The sequence below is a fragment of the Mustela nivalis genome, assembly GCF_964662115.1.
Source record: "Mustela nivalis genome assembly, chromosome: 3".
Lineage (NCBI taxonomy): Eukaryota > Metazoa > Chordata > Mammalia > Carnivora > Mustelidae > Mustela > Mustela nivalis.
In genome coordinates this window covers 147621187-147645213 of record NC_139022.1, presented here as the reverse complement: position 1 = coordinate 147645213, position 24027 = coordinate 147621187, and the positions used below count along the sequence as shown (strand labels likewise).

The 24027-nt window shown below is 34.8% G+C and overlaps 1 protein-coding gene across 4 annotated transcripts in view; it reads left to right on the top strand.

The window, feature by feature from the left end:
* Positions 1-24027, top strand: part of FBXO4 (F-box protein 4) — a 130203-nt gene that overhangs the window by 9785 nt on the left and 96391 nt on the right. The window contains exons 6-7 of one of the 4 annotated variants that reach the window (XM_082723304.1): positions 1703-1878; positions 2816-3359. The exons of 2 other annotated variants lie outside the window; for them this stretch is intronic. In XM_082723304.1, the coding sequence (XP_082579430.1) occupies positions 1703-1878; positions 2816-2905 (266 nt within the window). In that variant the 3' untranslated portion in view covers positions 2906-3359. Of the gene's footprint in view, positions 1-1702; positions 1899-2815; positions 3360-24027 lie in introns of those variants that run through there. One more of the 4 variants, XM_082723305.1, reaches the window with a different exon arrangement.

The following is a 24027-nucleotide window of genomic DNA, read 5'->3' as shown; positions in this document are numbered from 1 at the left end:
ATTGCTGAAGGCAGTTAAGGGAAATCTTTACAGTGTTGCAAAGTGGGGAAAATCTTGTATCCAAAGATATCTTTCAAAATGAAGGTAAAATCAAGACTTTCAGAAAAAACCTTGAGAAAGTTAAATATCAACAGATTTATATTACAAGAAATATTAAAGAAAGCTCTTCAAGGCAGAAGAACATGATACCAGATGGAAAAATGGATCTTTAATAAAAAAAAAAAAAAAAAAGAGCCCTGGGAGGGAAGCAATGTAGCTATAGATAAGATTTTTTGTTCCTAATTTAAATTTTTTTTATAATATGTAAAGGAAAAATAGTAAGACTGTATTGTGGGCATATGATTCTTTTAAGTAAGGTATATGATACCAATATAGACAAATGGAAGGGGACAAATGGAGTTAAATTGTTATAAAGTTCTCCAGTACATGAAGTTGTGTAATACTATCTAGAGGTAGACCACTAGAAGTTAAAAATGTACATTGTAAATCCTTGAGTAACCACTAAAAAAAGTGTGAGAGAGGTACAATTAAATAAGCCATTAGTGAAGGTAAAATGGAACTATTAGAAATATCAGTCCGAAGAGGGGGGATAAAGGAACAAAGAACAGATGGGACAAGTCAAAATCTAAGAGGTTATGATTAGATTTAAATGCAACCTGTTGATAATGACATTAAATATTTATTCATTTTCTGTTAATATATAACAAATTTCCTCCAATCTAGTGGCTTAAAACAACACTCATAGTTCATAGTTCTCAACACTGATAGCTCATAGTTCTGTGTGTCAGAAATCAGCACAGTATGGCTGGGTTTCCAGCTTGGGGCCTCACAAGTTGAAATCAGGGTCAGATGGGTTGCAGCACTTTCTGGTGGCTCCTGGGAAAAATCTGCTTTCTAACTCACTGAAGTTATTGGCTGAATTCAGTTCCATACTATTGTAGGAAAGAGGTTACTGTTTTCCTGCCAACCGTCAGCAGGGGCTGATACCATCTTTTAGAAGATACCTTCATTTCTTGCCTTGTGACTCCCTCTTGTCTTCAAATCCACAATGGAGAATCTTTCTCACCAGGAGAACCTCATCTCTTTAAGAGCCTACCTGATTAGGTCAGCATCACTGATGATGATCACTCATTCTTGAAGTCAGCTGTGTCTTATAATGTAGCCTACTCATGGCAATGATATTTCATCACTGATTCTAGATTCATCCCCTCTAGATTCATATATTATACAAGGGTGTGAGTCATTGGGGGTCCTTTAGAATTTTGACTACCTCACAATATCACTGATTTTACATAGTCCAATGAAAGCCAGAGATTGTTAGTTTGAATAATAGTGCTAGATCCAAGTCTGTGTTTAAATTGTTTAAACTAGTCTTTCAAGGAAAGGGTGGTGATAGCTATAAAATGTATGAGAGGAAAATACCTATATCAATGTATTTTTGCCTTTAAAATATGGAGACATCTGAATGGTACTGAGACTTTTTTTTTCTCTAATTTCACTGAAATGCCTATCCTTGAAGGCTACCTAATGTAATTTTATGATAGATCAGTAAATGAAGAGCTGTAAATGAACAACAATAGGGACAGTTTGTTATGTTTGGATCCTGGTAATATTTTTATTTCCTTGTTTTGTTTTTAAATTTGTTTTATTTTTAAAATCCTTATAAGTAATGTAAATTAAGGGTTTTGACTACATTCTCTAGGACATGAATGGCAAGATGAATTTTCTCGTATTATGGCAATGACAGATCCAGCTTTTGGATCTTCAGGAAGACCTATGCTGGTTTTATCTTGTATTTCTCAAGCAAATGTAAAAAGAATGCCCTGTTTTTATTTGGCTCATGAGCTGCATCTAAATCATCTAAACCACCCATGGATGGTAAGGTCCTATCTTCTCTGGTGAGGAAAATCTTATTTTATTTTTTTCACTGTTCTCTATTTGATTTTATTCTTTTCTACTCATTCTCTTTAATGAAATAGCATTCTACAGTTGATCCTAATAACTTAATCAGTGGGAGACTATTGTTTGGTATCAATGTTTCACCTATCATTTGCTCACTACTTGTCTCTTCTATCATAGATATAGTGAGATAGCATTTGGAGATTTTTTTCTTTTTTTAAGATACCAGTATCACTTTTTTTCAGCATTAAAATATGCTTTAAGGGTCATCAGAAATAAAAATTTCATCTTATTTTTTCTTGCTTTCCAAATTTTACTTTAATCATGGAATCCTTTTCTCAAACGAAACCTTACATGAAGCCCCTAAGTAAAATAAAGGAAAAAAAATTGGAAATGATTATGCTTAATAAGTTAAAGGATTTTCTTCCCCCCCATATACCTCCTGTGGAATCCTGAAGACTCTTTGGACCACAGTTGGAAAGCTACTAATAAAGGTGTACCTTCCTAAGTAGTAGGCTAGGAAGAGTGTCAGTCTTAAAATGTACATTTTTGCAATACTGAATATCACATTTATCAGCTGACTAGCTGAGTTCATTTAAAAATGTTTTAGTTTTCAAAGTGGATCGTTTAGAGCAATTTTTTTTCTAATACATACAAATAAGTCATAGAAATGGTAATTCTTCCCCTTCCCAAAACTGAATTCCAAGATAAGCAATAAGCCTCATATTGGTAATAATTATAAGTAGAAGATCATTTTTTTAATCTAAGTTCTCTAGAAAACAAAACAAATGACTCACCCAAAGTTTATTAGGATTTTAAAAATCCTGTTCTTTTTTTAGTATCTAGAAAAACGTTTCTTTTAATAATAAGATTTTGGGCTCAGTTTCTTACAGTGGTTTCTCTTATCTGCTCATAGGTCCAGGATACAGAGGCTGAAACTCTAACTGGTTTTTTGAATGGCATTCAGTGGATTCTTGAAGAAGTAGAATCTAAGCATGCAAGATGAGCCTTCTTTTAGACCTTGGGAACTGAAACCACTTGAAATTTGTTACTAAGGTCATGATGTGGATATCTGCTCAGCTAATTTTGTCCTGCCTTTTTGCAGGTGGGCTTTATATTAGGACAGCTGTAACTGCTGTGTTTTTTACATAACTTTTATTTTTTACCTTAAATCAATTACAAGAGAAAAGTTTCAGTGCTAGCATTTAGCCCCTGAATGAAACTTTTAAGACTTTTTTTTAATGATGTTTATATTTTCTTTTTTAAAATATTAAATTCTGTGAAGAACAAGTTTGTACTTCTCTCATTCTTTGTGATTTCTAGTTTCAGTTCAAAGGTTGCCCTGGTGGAGAATAGCAAATTTGCTAAGCTTTCTATAGGTTCTTCTCAAGGGTCCCTAACTGGTTATCAAAAAGAAGTTTTTATCTATTTTTAATAAATATACTGCTTAAAGACTGGAATATTCATTGGAATTGCACTTATTGTTATGGTCATACAGCTTCTGTTTTTTTTTTTTTTTCCCCCGTGAAATAGCAGAAATTAACTTTATATCCTATTTAATACCAATTCAGTGAAAATAATTTTCCTGGAAGTTTTTGCTATTTTACATAACCAAAAGTTCATAAGATTTTTTATTTTATTTTATTTTATTTATTTATTTGTCAGAGAAAGAGAGAGAGAGAGAGAGCACAAGCACACAGAGCAGCAGGCAGAGGCAGAGGGAGAAGCAGACTCCCTGCTGAGAAGGAGTCTGTTTTGGGATTCGATCCCAGGATCCTGGGATCATGACCTGAGCCAAAGGCAACGGCTTAACCAACTGAGTCACCCAGGCGTCCCAAAAGTTCATAACATTTTAAAGCCAACTTCTATTCCACAGTCGTAGAGAAAACATTCCATAAGACATGATCATAAGACCTTCTCCTCACAAATTGCAGAGGAAATGTTATATTCCTTTCCTCTCTCATTAGAACTGAGGGATATTAACATTATAATAAGAGCACAGTATTTGGGTTAGGATTAGAGTTAGAGTTTAAAAAAAAAAAAGTTTAGTAGTACTAAGATACAGCCTACAATCCATGAGTGGGTGCTGCTCCAAAAAAGGGAGTTCCTACACCTGGGTACACTCATTCAGAACTTGGCTTCAGCAACATGTAGTTGGGGGCAGGATGGAAAATGCTGACCATCTCCCTCCTGGGAAGATACTTCTCTCACTTAGGGAGGTATTATGGTTCTTCTTCCTTGTCTGCCCCAGTTTAGTTGATAACTTGCTGATTTGAAGGAAGGATGGAGTGAGTGAATCTTGGTTCAAATCCCAGACACTTGATGTTCTTACTGAGTTTTAGTAGATTTTTTTTTTAATATTTCTTCATTTTCTGTATGCTTTGGAACCATTTATGGAGACTTTAAATTTGTTTTGTTTTGTTTTGTTTTGTTTTGTTTTTTAATAAGTTTCTCCAGTTTCTCTAGGGAGCCATTCCACAGAACCAGTCATGTTATTATGCCAAAAGTAGGTCTCCCTATTTTCTTTTTAATATTTGTAGTACGTCATCTTGTTCATTCCTGATATTGGTAATTTATATCTTTTTTCTTCTTGACCAGTCTAACTTAAGTTTTATTGATTTTATTCTAAAAAAAAAACCAACTTTTGGATTTGCTGATTTATTCTATATTTCATTGATTAATATTCTAATATTCCTTCCTGCTTTAAAATTTGTTTTGAATTTTTATTCAATTTTCTCTTTTCTAGTTCTTTAAGGTAGAAATTTAGATAATCGATTCTATTCTTTTTTCAAAACATTAATTAATTATTTTAAGTAGGCTCCATGCCCAGTGAGGAGCCCAGCACAAGGCTTTAATTCACAACCCTGAGATCAAGACCTGAGCTGAGATCAAGAGTCAGGCGCTTAACTGACTGAGCCACCCAGGTGTCACTGTTCCTTTATTTTTTAAAAATAATCATTTAAAGCTATTGATTTCCTCCTAAGCCCTCTTTAGCTTCATGTAAACATTTTGAAATATTACGTATTTATTATTATGCAGTTAAAATATTTTCTAACCCCTTGAGATTACTTTTCAATCCATGGATTATTTAGTATTGTTGTATTAGTGTTGTTTAATCTGTTAGCTATATGTTTTATTGTTATTGATACCTGATTCAATGTCTCTTTTTATCAGAGAACATTTAAAAAATTTCAATCTTCAAATTTGTTGAACGTTACTTTCTAGCCCAAGCTATGATCTATTCTGGTAAATATGCCACATGCACTTGAAAGAGTTTATATTCTGTAGTTGTTAGGTGAAATATTTTATAGCTATCTATTAGGTAAAAGTAATTGATAATGTTCAGATATTCTATATTGGCTATATGATTTTTTTAAAGATTTTATTTTTAAGTAATCTCTACACCCAACATGGGGCTTGAACCCACAAACCCAAAATCAAGGGTAACCTGAGCCAGCCAGTTGCCCCATACTGATTTTTTTCTAGTAGTTTTATCAATTACCAATAGACATTAAAATCTTTATGTAGAATTGCCTATTTTTTAACTGTCAACTTTTGCTTAATGTGTTTTGATGATGTTTTTAGGTGCACATACATAGATGACATATTTTTCTGATTAGTTAACTCTTATCTCTCATTAATAATATGTCCTTTTTGCTGATAATACTCATTGTTGTAAAATTTATTCTCTAACATTAATATCACCCCTTCGATGTTTAAAAAAATACTGATCTCCTGATATATCCATTTAACCTAAATCTGTCTTTATGTTTTAAGTTTATCTCTTATAGATAGAATATAGCACATTTTGCCTTTTTCTTTTCCATTCTGGTAATATACCTACATTTTAGTTAGAATGTTTAGATCATTTACTTTTAATGTGATTATTGATATGATTGGCTTCAGATCTACCATTTTATTACTTGTTTATCCCCTCTTCACTATTGTTGTTTCTCTCTTCTTTCTATTTTGGATGTTTCATTGTTTTTTGGAAATTGATTTAAGTTTTTCTATTAGTGTTTTGTAGCATGTCTCCTCATTTTTTAGAGGTTGCTGTAGTGATTGCAACATATTTCCATAGCTTTTGAAAGTTTTCTTATAGTTAACCTTGTACTCATTTGTGTAATAAGTACAAATGTTGTAACTGTGTAGATTTCATTATTCTTCAAACCACTCTTTATTATAGCTGTTAAGTGTAGTATACTGCTATATGTTATAAATATCAGACAACAGTTATCGTTTTTGCTGAAACAGTTCATATATATTAAAGAGAAGTTAAAAAGAAACATATTACAAAATAATAAATGTGGTCTTTTATTTTTTTAAGATATATAAAATCCTGGGTTGACAATTTTACTTATTCATCACTTTCAAGATATTCTTTTGTTTTCTTCTAGCCTCTGTAATTTCTGATAAGAAATAACTCACCAATTACATCTTTATTCTTTTGTATATAATCGACCATTTTTTCTCTCTTCTTTCAAATTTACTTTTTATCTTGGTTTTCAATGGTTTAACTACAGTGTGTCTTGGAAGACCTTGTTTATAATTATCTAGCTCGGGAGTTACTAACTTATTGAATATTGAAATTCATGTCATTTACCAAGTTTGTGAGATTTGGGGTCATTATTTCTTCAAATGTATTTTCTTCCCTATTCTTTCTTGCTCTCTGGGTCTGTATTGTGTAACAACATGGTTTACACCATTTGTTATTATAAGCTGTCTCTGAGGCTTTGCATTTATTTTTCTTTCTGTTCTTCAGTTTGGATCATTTCAATTGATTAATCTTAAGGTTTCAAACTCTTTATATTTTGTTAAATCAGTCTTGTGAATTTTTATAATTTATTATTGTATTGGTTCTATAATTTCCTTTTGGTTGTCTTTTAAAATTCTATTTTTCTTCTCAGATGTTTTTTTTTTTTCACTGAGGCCATACATTCCTGTATATCACTGAGAACGGTTGTAACAGCTGCTTTAATATCGTTGTCTGCTGAGGCACCTGGGTGGCTCAGTTGGTTAAGCATCTGCCTTCTGCTTAGGTCATGATTGCAGGGTCCTGAGTCCATGCTCAGCGGGGAGTCTGCTTCTCCCTCTCCCTCTGCACCACCTTCCCCTCACCGCCAGCGTGTGCTTTATCTCCCATTCTTTATCTCAAAAATAAATAAAATCTTTAAAAAATAAAATAAAATAAAATAAAATAAAATAAAATAAAATAAAATCCTTGTTTGCTTATTCCAAATTTGGAAGTGTTTCTTTCAGTTTTGTTATTATTGTCCTTTTTTTTTTAATTAAAGTAATGAGAGTCCTTTTCTTTTCTTTTTTTGTATCTTGCAGAATTTTGTGTTCTGAAAAATATGAATGTTAAGTTATGGTCTGGCTTCTGCTATTTTTCTCCAGTGTGTGACTTTTTTTTCTTTTGTTTAAACAGTTAACATGGTTAGACGTAAATTGCAAACTCTGTCCTTGAGCAACAGTTCTACATTCAGTTTATCTTTATATTTAAGTGAGCAACTTGAGTTGGTTTTTCACACAAAGTTCAATCAAAGATATAGACAGAGAATTCAGTGATCCCTTTCCTGGCTTTTTCTTTTCTGAGACTCCCTTTTTCCTTTCTAGTGGCTGCAGTTGTCCTCAACAAAATCAGGACATTTTTTTTGCTTTTCAGATCTGCGCTCTCTCTCTCTCGCTCTCTCTCTCTTAACATTTTTTTTTAAGATTTTATTTATTTATTTATTTATTTATTTGTTTATTATTCTTTTATTTATCACAAGTAGGCAGAAAGGCAGGTAGAGAGAGGGAAGCAGGCTCCCTGCTGAGCAGAGAGCCCCATGTAGGGCTCGATCCCAGGACCCTGGGATCATGACCTGAGCCGAAGGCAGAGGCTAAACCCACTGAACCACCCTGCTCTCTGTCTTTTGTCAGAATTCCTGTCAGGGGCTCAACAATTTATTTTCACATTTGGAGTTTTTCTACTTTTTTCACTTTTGGAGTTCACATTTGGAGTTTGCAATCTAGTATAGCAATCATATTGTCATTAAAAGCTTCAGTGGTCTTTTTCTTATCCCAGCAAAATCTATCTTCTTGAGACAGGTGTGATATTCCACACACAACACCCAGACTAGGCAGTTGGTTCTATAAAAGCAACAGCTCTTTGGTCACCAAAAGAGCCTGTTTATCCTTGGTATTTATTTAGACTTTTTGTACCATCTTTGATGGCCTAAAGTATAATTTTCATTTTATTCTGTGTATTCTTGTTGCAGTAACAATCTTTGTGACCTACATTCTATCTGAAAGCAAGCAAAATTCTTAGTGGTTTTTAACGCCTTACGATTTCTCAGATCTGTGTTCATTTATCAGAAGATTTCTAGCCTTTTTTTCTATTCACAGTAGCTAAACTAAATTGATCATTATTTTGCACTATGAAGACTTCTCATGTCTCATTTTCCCCTTGATTTTCAGTATTAGTTCATTTTTACTATATAGTATGATGACTTTTTACTGTTTATTTTTCTTTCATTGGAAGTATGTTTGCCTTCATATTCTTTGAGCGTTGGTAGAAGACTATCTGTTTTTTCTTGTGTTTTCTGTAATTTGTAATTTGTTAAGGAAGTTACTGCATTTTATGGTGAATATGTGTTCGTAGCCATTACTTCTTCACTGTATATTGGGTCCTTTAACATTACAAAGTAAACTTTTTGTCTAATATAAGATTTCCAAGCCATGGAATGCTGGTATTTCTTATTCACTTGTATTTACCAAGTCTAGCTTTTCCAAATCAGTTTAAGTGGGTCGGTTTATTTAACAGTTAGGTTTTGCTACATGAGCCAATATGAAAATGTTTTTTATTTAATAGGTGAGTTAAATTCATTTTTATTTATTGATATTATTATTATATATTTAAGTAATATTTATATATTTACTGTGTGTTATGTATTTGTTGCATTTCTTTTTCTATGTTTGTATATTTTTATGTTCCTTATCTTAATACTTTGAATATTATATGTTATATATAAAATATGTATTTACATGTTCTGTGTTTGTTTTTGTTCTTAGGTTATCTTTGTGCTAATACCTGCATTAATAACCATTTCCTTATTTAGATTTTTTCCCCTTTTCTATTATTTTCTTGCTGATCCTTTTTACCTTGCTCTTTATTTTATTTAAATTATTTTTTGTTCTGATTTTTGCTTATGTCCCATATTATATTCTCAGTCTAATGTGTTGTTACTTGAATGTCTTCCAATTTTGTGTCTGTTTTGTTGATTTTTTTTTCTTTATTTTCAGTTTTGTTCCTGAGTTCAGTCAACTCTCATTTTACAGCTTCTTATTTTTATGTTAATTTTTATTTTGCACTTTTAAATATATTCTTTGAGTTTTTTCACATCACCAAATACGTGTTTAAGGATTTTTAATTTTTTTTAAGATTTTATTTATTTATTTGACAGATAGAGATCACAAATAGGAAGAGAGGCAGGTGGGGGTGGTTGGGAAGCAGTCTTCCTGCTGAGCAGAGAGCCCGATGTGGGGCTTGATCCTGGGACCCTGGGATCATGACCTGAGCTGAAGGCAGAGGTTTTAACCCACTGAGCCACCCAGGTGCCCCAGGGATTTTTAATTTAAATGACATATTTTTCTGTGCTTTGTGGTTGTTTTAGGGGGAATCATTTTCATCATCTGAAATGTTTCTCTTTCCATATTTTGGTTTTCTAATACAAGACCTTTAGTATGGATGATGTCTTCCTTTTTCTGTTAATTTTGGTATATCTTACATTTTCCTATGCCAGCAATAACAATTGTAAAGAGGAAAGGAAGTTTGGTGGCTTTTTAGATTTCTTAGTGCAAGAGTCCCCTCTTCTGTTGGTATGATGAACTACAGGTTCTTTAATTAATGTCCACATTTTTTGTGGGAATAGGAGAGAGGATACTGATGTCTTCTGCTGATGTTTCCATTTTCTTTTGTTTTTTTCATAAAATCTTTGTTTTCTACTACTCATTTCCTCCTTTCTCCTTATCCCCCAAATCCATGGGGATCCAAAGCCATTCTTCCTTCTAAGTCTTTCTACTCTTCTGGAGAAGGGATACAACTCCCAGTATGGTTTCATCCACTTTCAAGGTCCTCCTTCTCAAACCAGAACTCTGAACATCCAGATATCAGATTTATTTTCTGTCAAGAGATAGTGGGACTCTATCTTTTGGAAGATGATTATATCTGTATTCCACACCTCAAGTGCCCACTTGCTGCTTTACAGAGGAGTCCAGAGGTAGTTCTTCTGGTTTCTCAGTGTTTATCTTAGTCACATGTAAGTTGAAGTATCATTCTGTTTTAGTCATGTTGTAGGCCTGAGTTATTGGCAGTTTTATTTACTGTCTCTGATCTGTATGGTATTCAGAAGATATGTGGAGACTCTAAATTTGGTGGCCCCATAATCCTGTGGGATTCCAAAATCAGATTATGTTATTTTTGAACAAATGTAATTATTGAGGTCTTCCTTTTTTGAACTACAATTTCTTTCCTTATAATTTCCACATATCAATCCTGGTTGTATCTTTTTTTAAATATTTTATTTATTTATTTGACAGAGAGAGAGAGAGATCACAAGTAGACAGAGAGCCAGGCAGAGAGAAGCGGGGGGAGAAGGCTCCCTGATGAGCAGAGAGCCCCATGAGGGGCTTGATCCCAGGACCCTGAGATCATGACCTGAGCCGAAGGCAGAGGCTTAACTCACTGAGCCACCCAGGCACCCCCCTGGTTGTATCTTTTGAGACAACATAATAAATCAAATTTCTCTCATGTTCTAGCAAAAGCTGTTCCCCAACCCATAAAATCTTTCCTTTGAAATAATCATCTGTCAACCCTTCAGCCATTACTCAGGAGTTGGAGCTTCAAGTCACCCTCCCCTCATTTGATCACTTTCTTTATCAAAGGTGCAAACTTCTCAGGTTCATAGTTTTATATAATATATTTACCAGCTTAACGAGGATATTATTACCATTGGAAGAAGCTAACAAACCAATTCAAAATTTCACTCTTAGAACAATGTACTTTTCTGTGTCCAAATACAATGACTTATGTAAAGAAATAAAGGAAAATTGAAAATGGGAACAAAACATGCTTTAAAATTTTGCTTTGGCAAAGGACCATTATTAACTGGCTTATCCACAAATAGGGAGTACTTGTTCTGACTGGAAGAACAATTAATGTGTCTAAATATTTCTAACCAAATGTAGCAAATAAAATGTAGAATAGCCTGAATGAATATGAATATTTATGAATCTTAATTAGGAGACCAGTGCTGTAAAGTGAATGCTAATGAATTAAGAAAGCACTGCTTTGCTTATTATACTCATTTATGTGGCACCAACAGGGTTATGCCTTTTTATGCAATGATGCAAGTAAATCCAGGGTTGCTAAAGATTTTCAGTACTGAGCACAGTATTCTTAGAGGGTTCAAATAGAAAGGAGAATGTGGTGAAATGGAGTGGGCCAGTGAAGTTGAGAAGGTAGAGGGAGCACAGGGTTGATAAGAATTTTCTTAGCGGGGCACCTGGGTGGCTCAGTGGGTTAAAGCCTCTGCCTTCAGCTCAGGTCATGATCCCAGGGTCCTGGGATAGAGCCCCATGTCGGGCTCTCTGCTCAGTGGGGAGTCTGCTTCCTCCCCTCTCTTTCTGCCTGCCTCTCTGCCTGCTTGTGATCTCTTTCAAATAAACAAAATCTTTAAAAAAATTTTTTTCTTAGCAACTATGGTGGTAGCTATTGGTGAAAACCCAAAATGGGACTTAATGAAGCTAAATGGTGCATTTCCATATATCACTTTACCACCATCACTTCCATGTGTTCTCATATCTTTATTGAAGAGCAAAGAAATAATACTGAAGATTTGGGTACAGAAAGAAATATAAACTTAGGCTAGAGGATAAAGTTTAAGCAGAAACAAAAAAAAGTCTGCTACTCTGCTAGTTTGGGACCATGGGAGCAAAATCACTACCAAATATCAATAAATAACACTACTGCTTACTTTAGGAATCAAGGTAATAATACAGAAAATACCTTATATTTGTGCGTGACTTTCTAATGTATCTACCACATTCCTCATATTATCTCACTAAGTCCGTAGAGAAACTGTATACACAGAAGGCAAGATTCGTGAAGATTAAGTGATTTGTCCATTGACACCCAGATAGTAAGTGACAGAGCCAGTACTAACACTCGGGTATTCAGTAGTCCATGGAACACAGCATATTGAGAAAGTGTAATGCAATTCATTGTTATCCTCAATATTCAAATACTTCTTAGACTTGTGGTTTTATAGTTGTTGAGCTAGGTTAATAAAAAACTTTAAGTTTGTGCAACACATACATGCTTGCATGTACAAGTGCTCACACATACATGTCTGTGAATACATAATACAGATACCCATTCCCATGCACATGTGATGTATTTCTTACCTATACAGCTTCCACTAAAATGTAAGCTCTGAAAGGGTAAGGATTTTAATTTCTTTTAGTCATTGTCCTGACTCCAACACCTAAAAGAATCACTAGTACATGATGGGTGATCAATTAACATTTTTTAAATACAAGAATAATCTACTGGTATGTTAATAATCATAATCATTTTGCAAATCATGTTTATGTATATTTGCTACATCATTTAAGAATAGTCTTTATTAAATAAATCTAAAGCTTGTAACCTGTGGATCAGGTTAGGCATACGTAAATTGGGTAGTACAGATGTATGCTGAACAATAGGGAAGGATGGAAAGAACAAATAGGCACTTAACATTCATGAGGCATGAAATATTCAAGACAGTTATATACTTAAATTGACAATCTATTATTGATATCCAATCTGGCCACAAGTGTCCTTTGCTGGGGTTGCCCGGGGGTTATTAGCAAGCTCTTGACCAGGAATATTGCTCCTACATCTCTAAGTGATCAAGTGTGTACAGGCTCCAGGTACCTGTCATCTGCTAAGTTGCCTTTCTTGCCTTTAACTCTGGTCATTAGAACTGCATTGTAAGCAGAGAAGGCTGATGTAACAGAGAATGAGAGGGGAAGAACAAGCCAGCAAGTGAGAGGGGAGTGAGGGGAAGAAAGCGAAGTTGGGAGAGGGAGGGGAGGGGAGAGAGACAGAAAAAAAGAGAACATATGAATATTGTATAGCACAGGATTACCCTGCTTGTACCCTATTCTACGTATATTTACCAACTTTATTTCTTTCTCCTTGCTTCTTTTTTTTTTTTAAATTAATTCCAGTGTAGTTAGCATACAGTGTTCTATTAGTTTTGGGTATACAGTATAGCAATTCAACAGCTCCATGTATTACTCACTGCTTATAAAGGTAAGGTACTCTTAATCCCCTTCACCTACTTGATCCATTCCCCTTACCCCCACCCCCCCTCTGGCAACCCTCTGTTTGTTCTCTGTAGTTAACAGTCTGTTTTTTGTTATGTCTCTCTCTTTTATCCCCCTTTGTTCCCTGTTCTGTTTCTTAAATTCCACATATAAGTGAAATCATGTGGTATTTGTCTTTCTCTGACTGGCTTATTTTGCTTGGCATTATGCTTTCTCATTTCATCCATATTGTTGCAGATGGCAGGTTTTTTTTTATTTTTTATGACTTAATATTCTACTGTATATATATGTGTGTGTGTATATATATACACAGTATATATATATATATATATATATATATATATATATATATATATATATAATATGTTTATCCATTCATCTCCTGATGGACACTTGAGCTGCTTCCATAGTTTCGTTATTATAAGTAATGTTGCAATAATCATAGGGGTGCACATATCCTTTCAAATTAGTGGTTTTTGTATTCTTTGGGTAATACCCCGTGGTACAATTACTAGATCATAGGGTAGTTCTATTTTTAATTTTTTGAGGAGCCTCTGTACTATTTTCCACAGTGGCTGCAATAGTTTACATTCCCACAAACAATGCATGAGAGTTCCTTTTTCTGCAAATCCTTACCAACACGTGTTGTTTCTTGGATTTTTTTATTTTAGCCATTCTGACAGGTTCAGTGAGGTCATATCTCATTGTTGTTTTGACTTGCATTTCCCTGCTGAAGAGTGATGTTGAGTAACTTTTCATGTGTCTGTTGGCCATTTGTGTCTTCTTTGGAAAAATGTCTATTCATGTCTTCTGTCCATTTCTTAACTAGATTGTTTATTTTTTGGCTGTAGAGTTTTTTAAGTTCTTTATATATTTTGAAGACTAACCCTTTAACAAATTACATCCTTTGCACTTATCTTCTCCCATTCTGTAAGTTTCCTTTTAGCTTTGTTGATTAGTTGCTTCACTGAGCAGAAGCTTTTTATTTTGAAGAAGTGGCAGTAGTTTGTTTTTGCTTTTGCTTCTTTGCCTCAGGAGATGTATCCTGAAAGTAGTTTCTATGGGTGGTGTCAAAGAGGCTACTGCCTGTTTCTCTTCTAGGACTTTTATGGCTTCAGGTTTCACAATTACATCTTTAGTCCATTCTGAATTTATTTTTGTGTTTGGTGTAAGAAAGTGGTCTAGTTTCATTTCTTTGCATGTTGCTGTCCAGTTTTCCCAGCACTATTTCTTGAAGAGACTGTCTTTTTTCCCATTGGATATTCCTTCCTTCATCATCGAAGATTAATTGACTACATAGTTGTGGGTTTATTTCTGGGTTTTCTATTCTGTTCTATTGATATTTGTGTCTATTTTTGTACCAGTACCAAGATTTTTGATCACTATAGCTTTGAAATATAATTTGAAGTCTGGAATTGTGATGCCTCCAACTTTGCTTTTCATTTTCAAGATTGCTTTATCTGCATCTTTTGTGGTTCCATGCAAATTTTAGCAGTGTTTATTCTAGCTCTGTGAAAAATGCTGTTGGTAGTTTGATAAGGATTACTTTAAATATGTCCCTTTTACAACTGCACCTATAACTGTAAGATACGTAGGAATAAACCTGACCAAAGAGGTGAAAGACTTGCAGTCTGAAAACTATAAAACACTGATGAAAGAAATTGAAGATGACACAAAGAATTGGAAAGACATTCCATGCTCATGGATTGGAGGAACAAATATTGTTAAAATGTCTATACTACCCAAAACATATAGTGTATTTTTAATTTTATTTATGGTGTTTTTCATTTCTGACTGGTTCTTTTTTATGTTTTCTATCTCTTTGTTAAGGGTCTCACTGATGTCTCCACTTTTTTCCAAAGTCCAGTGAATATCTTTATGATCATTACTTTTAAGTTCTCTGTCAGCGATATTACTTATATCTGTTTTGCTTAGTTCTGTTGCTGTCCTTTCGTCCTGTTCTTTCATTTGGGACATAATCCTATGTGTTCTCATTTTGTCTAACACTCTATGTCTGTCTGTCTTTGTTAAGGAGGTCAGCTACATTTCCTGCTCTCGAAAGTAAAGACCTTATAAAGAAGAGTGCCTTGCAGAGCAATGTACTCTGTTCAGTATAACTGGGCACTTTAGCTAAAGCTATGTATGTTGTTTGCACCCAGCTGTTGTGTCCTGGCTGCTTTTTCTTTCAGCCCAGTTGTCTTTAGAGTCTGTCTTTGCCTGTTGTGGGTACTGTCTGGTCCTCAACCAGAGCAGAGTGGACAATTTTAGCAAAGTGCATCTTGGGCGTCCACAGGGCCCGCCACTGCCACCATCACCAGTGGGACAGAGGCTCTGGAAAATGTGGGTCAGGAGAGGCAGCAATGGCAAGGTTTGCAGCAGTCTTCTGGGGGAGAGTGCCCACAGAAGTTAGACTGAGGCAGGGGTTACTTTGATCAACCAAAGTGCAGGCAGGCAGGACTTAGTCTAAGCCAGCTAGGTAGTGAATGTGGGTGCTGTGCTGGCTCCTGCAGGTGGCCATGTGTTTATGCTGGGGAGTGGAGAGGCAGATGGCCCCTGCCAGCTTCTTTGTTCCTGGAGAAGTCCCTCCATGCACACTGCCTCTTTGGGACATGCCCTGAGATGCATAGATAATTCTGTTTCTTACCCTTTTTCACATCTGCGACTCCCTTCCCCAACTTTGTGAATAGCCAAAGTTTCACTTCCTACCATGTGTCTTCTCTTCATACTCTCTTCCATGTGGCTTCTTCCCTACCTTTGGTTGTGGAGTTTGTCCTGCCAGTCTTCAGGTCATTTTCTGTGTTATTTACACTGATGTGAGTATTCTCTAGTTTTATCTGTGGGACGAAGTGAGCTTAGGTTCCTCTTACTCTGCCATCTTGGCTCCTTGGTTTTGCTTTACTAGACTCAAACATAATTGAGAGATACAGGATTAAACTGCTTGACTTTAAAAAATATATTTAAGAGATTGGGGAGGGTATGTGCTATGGTGAGTGCTGTGAAGTGTGTAAACCTGGCGATTCACAGACCTGTACCCCTGGGGATAAAAATATATTATATGTTTATAAAAAATAAAAAATTAAAAAATATATTTAAGAGAATATTTAAAATGTGCTGTTATTTTTCAAAAGTGGTAAATTCAAAAATTTTTTGAGGAGTAAACATTTCAGGAATGCTGTTAATATATTTTTATTATGAGAAATGGAAGCAATAGAAAAATATTCTATCATGAACGTCATGAAATCCCCTTTTTCTTTCTATTTCATTGGTGTACAACATGTAGCATGGGTTTCAAATTAAGATGTTTAGTCATTGGAGCTTTATAACCATTCTCCTCAAAACAGCAGCCCCTGAAACTTGCACTGAATCATCTAAACATAATACATCATCCACATCTAGCCAATACCTCTCTCCTAAATTTTGAGTGAAATGATTGTTATTTGAACACCAGCTGGTAGCCTCTTCTCTATACTGAAAGTAATAGAAGGATTTATAGGCTACTCATGTTGCCTTTTTTCACTGTACTTAGGAAGATAGGATGTTACTTTATATTTTAATCACTTTCTAATAATTGATTGTGGTAAACAACATTTGTCTGAAGTGAAGGAGGGATGTCCAAAAGAGAGACATCAGAGATTAACTTTAGTTAAAAGTACATTTCCAGTTGAAAACTAAAATGTAGACACTTAGTATGAAATTGATAGATATGGGTGTGTGTGTATGTGCATGTGTGTGTGTGTGTGTGTGTGTGTGTGTTGTATATGTTTGTGTTTCTTCAGTTGTAGAGAAATTCTAGAGAAAGTAGGCAGGGCTACCTTACCTAGAGGAAAGAGAGTTTGCAAATTTGAAAAAAGTTTGGTATATAAAAGGGCTTTTAGACATTTTATGCTATCCCTTTCTTGCCCAGAGTAGAAACTAATCACAGGGAATGCAGGAACTTACCTTTAGGACAAGTCAGGTCAGAGAAGAATTTCAAAATGGAAAATGAAGTAGGTAAATGGGGCGAATATCATAGGGTCAATGTCTTTTCATATGCCTTTCTTTTTGTGCGTGAGCCCCTACTTATGGATAGTTTTGCTCCCTCCACAATTCCTATTGTATTCTAAATTTGACATCATACAGGAATGAAAAGGATTTTTACTTGATTGGGTCTCAAAGGAAAAGTATTTCAGTCATAAAATACAGAATACATGGATTTAGAACATTTAAAATCACATGATACAAAGATTTCTGTTACTAGTCAAGATGGAGGGTAATTTAGAAAGAGAAGATTTACTTTCCTGTCTAAGTAACCAAAAAACTGAATAAAATATATGAAAGAACAGTTTTCTAGACATCGAACATTAGGCAATGAAGAATAGTGATTCCCTTCACTGTATAAACAAATGAGATGAGATCTATAATTTCCCCAGCTTATTGCCTGTGGATTTCCCAGGCCACAAGAGAGAGAGAACCTAGACAAAGCCTGGTGGTCTCCCTGAGTCGAGAAGACAAAGCAGGGAATCTGGGAAGGGCAACCAAGCCAGAGTTCATAGGAAGAGTATCACGGAGGAGTGAGTTATGCAGAAAGAGGGAGGAAAATCTCTGGAGATCTGCAGAGTCCTCTACATGTTTTCAGCTCTGTACTGATAAGTGCATGAGGTGAAGAAACTGCTTGAGGCTGGAGAAAGAACCACCAGAATGGATTAGAGGGAACAATAACAGGGGCTTACAGAAGATGTCAGCCAATGTGGGAAACCTTATAATTCTGGAATCAGGGTAGAATTCTCAGAAGTGTTTTTTGCCTCAATAGTAGCAAAATTAAATGCTAAACTAAATGCTGTTCTGGTTCCTCCTCATAACACTCATAAGCAAGACCTTACTGTTCCTAAATAACTTAACAGCAATTCAGAAGAAAGCTCAGGAATATTTACAGAAATGCAAAAATATAGGGTATCCAACAAGATAAAATTCATAATACCTAGCATCCAATCAAAAATTATCATCATGCAATGAAGCAAAGTATTATCCATATGAAGATGAAAAATAATCTATTAAACCAACCCAGATTTGGCACAGAAGACAGAATTAGTAGACCAGGACAGTAAATAATTACTATAATTACAACCCCTATTTCAAGAAGCTGGAAATATTATGCATGTTAAATAAAGACCAAAAAAATGTTATAAAGACCTAAATTAGACTTCCAGAGATGAAAACTATAGTGTGTGAAATGAAAAGTATAATAGGTGGGATTCATGATAGATTAGACATTGCAGAAGTAATGACTGAACTTGAAGACACAGCAATCAAAACTATACAGATGAAACAGAGAAAAATTACTGAAAAAGCCCCATAGAGCATTAGTGCTTAATACTTCTTGTGGTGCAGGTCTATGGGAGGTAAGATGAATCCTTTCAGTTTTTGCTACCTTCCAAGTATGTTTCTTTTGACTTCATTTTTTAAAGAACATTTTTCCTAGATATAGAATTCTAGATTAATAGTTTTTATTTTTTCTCTAAGAGCTTTAAGGTGCCACTCCATTGCTCACCCCCTTCATTTTTTTCTGATAAGAGGTCAGCCATAACTCTCTTCATTGTTCATTGTATGAAATATTTCTTTTCTTCTTCTGATTTCAGGATTTTATCTTTACTCTTTAGATTTCAGCAGTATGATTATGATAAGGCTAGGTATGGTTTTCTTTTTATTTACTTTTCTTGGATTTCTCTGAACCTCTCAGGTCCATATGTTGACATCCTCCATCAATTTTGGAAAATCGTTACTCATTATCTCTTCTGATACTACTTCTCTGTTTTGTTGTTGTTTTTGTTGTGGGACTCCAGATACACAAACGTTAGCCTATTTAATATTGTTTCACGGTTATTGGATTTTCTTATCACCCTTCTTTTAAAAATATTTTCTCTTTGTGTTTTAAATTGGGTAATTTTAGTTTTAATTTTCAATCCAAATCACTGATTCATGTGATATGTTCATTATGCTAATGAACCTGTCAAAATAATTCTTTATCTTATATTTTATTTTTCATTTTTAGATTACCATCTGGCTCCTTTTAATAGTTTTCATCCTTATCTATGGTTCCCCATTTGTTAACACCAGCTATCTACCTTTCCCATGAGATTTTTAATATATTTATTATTGTTATCTTGAAGTCCCCTTTTGATAATTCTAGCACTTGGACTGTCTTTGGATCAGGTTTTAATTCACTCTTGTCTCTCTTGAGAACAAGTCACTTTTTTTTTCTGTGATTGATGGTTTGATACTGTACAATAGAAGCTGAAGAAAATAATATTTACATCCAACAAAGGGTACCTTCCTTTGGTCAGACCACTAAAAAGAGGAGATGAAATTTAAGGAGCTAAGTCAATCTCATCTATAATTGAGTTGGATCTGGACTTGTCTCCTTCTTTAGTTGGATTTATTTCACTGCAGACTTCAAATAATTTGTGCAAGGGATCAGAATTTTCTTTTTAATCAGACTTGGGTCCTGAGTGTCTGGAGGATTTGTTCCATTCTCCTGCTTTGCTTTCAGCCTTTTGCAGATCCTGGTTGTCTGCATCTCAGAGGGGTGTGTGTCAGCATTCTTGCCTCTACCCCAGCCCAATCAGTCATTGCGTGTTACTCATTGAAGACCCCAAGTACCTAAGGAGTTCAGTTCATTTCTCCTTTGCTGCTTACAGACTTCAATAAATCCCCTGTGCTTACACTTCAGAGGAGAGTCCCTTTCAGCTTTCCTGCCCCTCTCCAATTATAAGTTATTACTGTCTCTTACTTAGTGTTGGGTCCTGAGAACTTAAAGAACGTGTTTCAGTTCTCCTTTCCTGCCTTCAGAGTTCATGAGGTTCTGTACACTCTACCTCAGAGGAGCAGATCTCTCTCAGCATTCCTGCCCCTTTTCCACTGAAGTTAGGTGACTGCTGCCTTTTATCACCATAAAGCCTGAGTGCTTGAAAGTCTCTCTTAGCATTCTTACCCCAACCCCAAGATTTCCATGGCCACTCTGTGAAGGCCCATGAGAAAATATTGGTAGGTGGGCATGGTCTGTGTCTTAAGGATTCTCGACCATCATGACAGGCCACACTTGGTCTACAATTTTTTTTTAGAAGTTCAGCAGTTTTCCTTTTACCTACTTCTCTGACAGCTTTTTCCTTTCCCACTGCTTCACCAAGGATGAAAGAAACTGTTGGGTCTCTTCACTGCAGAGAGAGGTCTGTAACTTTCTAAGTTTTATTCATTAGGTATTTTCCCCCATATTTAGCTCTCTGATGAAATTTAGATTTTATTGGTTATCTGGCTTGTTATTGTTACAGTAGGAATGGCATTCTTTTTGTAACTTTCTATATTCTAAGCAGAAGCTGACACCTGGCATTTACATATACATGAGTATTTTCCCATTATATATATAAAGGGAATATATATTTATTTCCTTTATATTTACATATAAATATAAAGGGGAAATAATATATAATAAAAAAATATTTTATATATATACATAAACATATACATAATTGTTTGACAAAAAGTTATTATTACTGACAAAATTGTTTTTAGAATTCCTCTTTCAGAATTTCCTTTGAATATCCTCAGTAATAGAAAATCTTTAGCTCTAAAAGTCATATCTGCTCTAAAATAAAAATGACATTCAAAATTAAGTTCATAAATAATGCTGACAATGAAATTTAGCAATGTTTTTAGTAAAAACATTATAATTATAAAATAGACTGTCTTATGTCTCTTTTAAACAACTTTGAAGGCAATTTTATACAAGCAGTTCAAAACTGATTTTGAATGATAACAGCGTCAGTAAAATATGAAAACTGTTTCTAATGATGGCTGCTTAATTATAGGATACTAATTTAAACCAAGTATTGAGGAACATGAATTTTAAATTCATTTTTATTGTTCATATATCTAGCTTTGAACCTGTTTTTAAAATTACTTTGAAATATTTCAAACTTTAGTTCTTGTACTCTGATTAATGCAATTCAATGGAAAGTATATAGCTTATCATTTTATGATTTTCTTTTTAAATGCAAAAAGAGGTTAATTTTAAGCTTACTTGAAAACATATCATAACACATCTTTAGTTTGTTTACATCTAATTTCAAATGAAGTGTTTTAAGGGGAGGATAGATACATTTCATTCATGAAAACAAAAATGGTAATGGAGTACCACAAAAAAGTAATCATTTATGGGATCAGATGTGGCCACAGTTCCCGGCAGAGGGCAGCACTCCATGGGAAATCACGTCTTTAGGGGAATGCTTCTGAACTTTTTTTGGTTTGTTTTGCCTCAAGTGCCAGAGTCTGGTCAAACTGTTGACAAACATTTATGGGATTTTATTTGTTGTGTTTTAAACAGTTATGAAATTGTGAAACACTTTCTTTGAGGCTGAATATTCTGACTAGGTGCTTATTTGATTTTTTCCTCCTGTTATATGCCAAAATTTAAGGACATGTAATAATAATAATGACTTATTATAAATTTAGAGCCTTCTGTGTAAGATACAGTTGTTTTAATTGTTAAAAAGACTTCTTTTTTAAATTAACATATAATGTATTATTTACCCCAAGGGTACAGGTCTGTGAATCATCAGGCTTACACATTTCACAGCACTCATCATAGCATATACCCTCCCCAACGTTCATTACCCAGACATCCTATCCCTCCCCACATCCACCTCCCCAGTAACCCTCAATTTATTTCGTGAGATTAAGAGTCCTTAGAGTTCATCTTCCTCCCAATCCCATCTTGTTTCTTTTTTCCTTCTTTACTCCCAACAACCCCCAACCCTGCCTCTCAAATTCCTCATATCAGAGAGATCATATGATAATTGTCTTTCTCTGATTGACTTATATCGCTTAGCATAATACCCTCTAGTTCCATCCAGATCGTTGCAAATGGCAAGATTTTTTTTTAATGGCTGCATAATTCCATTGTACATATATACCACATCTTCTTTATCCTTTCATCTGTTGATGGACATCTAGATTCTTTCCATAGTTTGGCTATTGAGGACATTGCTGCTATGAACATTCAGGTGCACATGCCCCTTTGGATCACTACATTTGTAAATTTAGGGTAAATACCCAGTAGTACAATCGGTGGGTTGTAGGGAAGCTCTATTTTTAACTTTTTGAGGCAACTCCATACTGTTTTCCAGAGTGGCTACACCAGCTTGCATTCCTACCAACAGTGTAGGAGGGTTCCCCTTTCTCTGCATCCGCGCCAGTGTCTGTCCTTTCCTGACTTGTTAGTTTTGGCCATTCTGACTGGTGTGAGGTGGTATCTCATTGTGGTTTTGACTTGTAGTTCCCTGATGCTGAGTGATGCGGAGCATTTTTTCATGTGTCTGCTGGCCATTTGGATATCTTTTTTCCAGAAAAGTCTATTCATATCTTCTGCCCATTTCTTGATTGGATTATTTGTTCTTTGGTTATTGAGTTTGTTAAGTTATTTATAGATTTTGGATACTAGACCTATATCTGATATGTCATTTCCAAATATCTTCTCCCATTCTGTCAGTTGTCTTTTGGTTTTGCTGGCTATTCCTTTGCTATGCAAAAGCTTTTGATCTTGATGAAGCCCAAATAGTTCATTTTTGCCTTTGCTTCCCTTGCCTTTGGAGGCTGAGGTTGAAGAGACTGCTGCCTGTGTTCTCCTTGAGGATTTTGATGGATTCCTTTCTCTCATTGAGGTCTTTCATCCGTTTGGAGTCTACTTTTGTGTGTGGTGTAAGGAAATGGTCCAGTTTCTTTTTTCTGCATGTGGCTGTCCAATATTCCCAGTACCATTTGTTGAAGAGACCGTCTTTTCCATTGGGCATTCTTTCCCTCTTTGTCAAAGATTAGTTGACCACAGAACAGAGGGTCCATTTCTAGACTTTCTATTCTATCTCATTGGTCTATGTGTCTATTTTTGTGCTAGAACCATACTGTCTTGATGATTACAGCTTTGCAATAGAGCTTGAAGTCTAGAATTGTGATGCTGCCGACCTTGGTTTTCTTCTTCAACATTCCTCTGGCTGTTCGGGGTCGTTTCTGAATCCATATACATTTTAGTTTATGTGCTCCATTTCTTTGAAAAAATTGATGGTATTTTGATAAGGATTGTATTAGATGTGTAGATTGCTTTAGGTAGCATAGACATTTTCCCAATATTCTTCCAATGCATGAACATGGAACATATTTTCTTCCTCAATTTCTTTCATGAGTACTTTATAGTTTTTTGAGTACAGATTCTTTTCCTCTTTGGTTAGGTTTATTCCTAGGTTTTGGTTAGGTTTATTCCTTATGGTTTGGGGTGCAATTATAAATGGGATTGGCTCCTTAATTTCTCTTTCTTCTGTCTTGCTGATGGTGTATAGAAATGCAACTGATTTCTGTGTATTGATTTTTATATCCTAATACCTTACTGAATTCCTGTATGAGCTCTAACAGTTTCAGAATGGAGTCTTTTGGGTTTTCCACATGAAGTATCCTATCATCTGCAAGGAGTGAGAGTTTGACTTCTTCTTTGCTGATTCAGATGCCTTTTATTTCTTTTTGTTGTCTGTTTGCTAAAGCTAGGACTTCTGGTACTATGTTGAATAGCAGTGGTGATAGTGGACATCCCTACTGTGTTTTTGACCTTATCAGAAAAGCTCTCAGTTTTTCCCCATTGAGAATAATATTCACTGTGGGTTTTTCATAGATGGCTTTGGTGATATTGAGGTATGTACCCTCTATCCTGACACTGTGAGTAGTTTTTTTTTTTAAGATTTTATTTATTTACTTGAC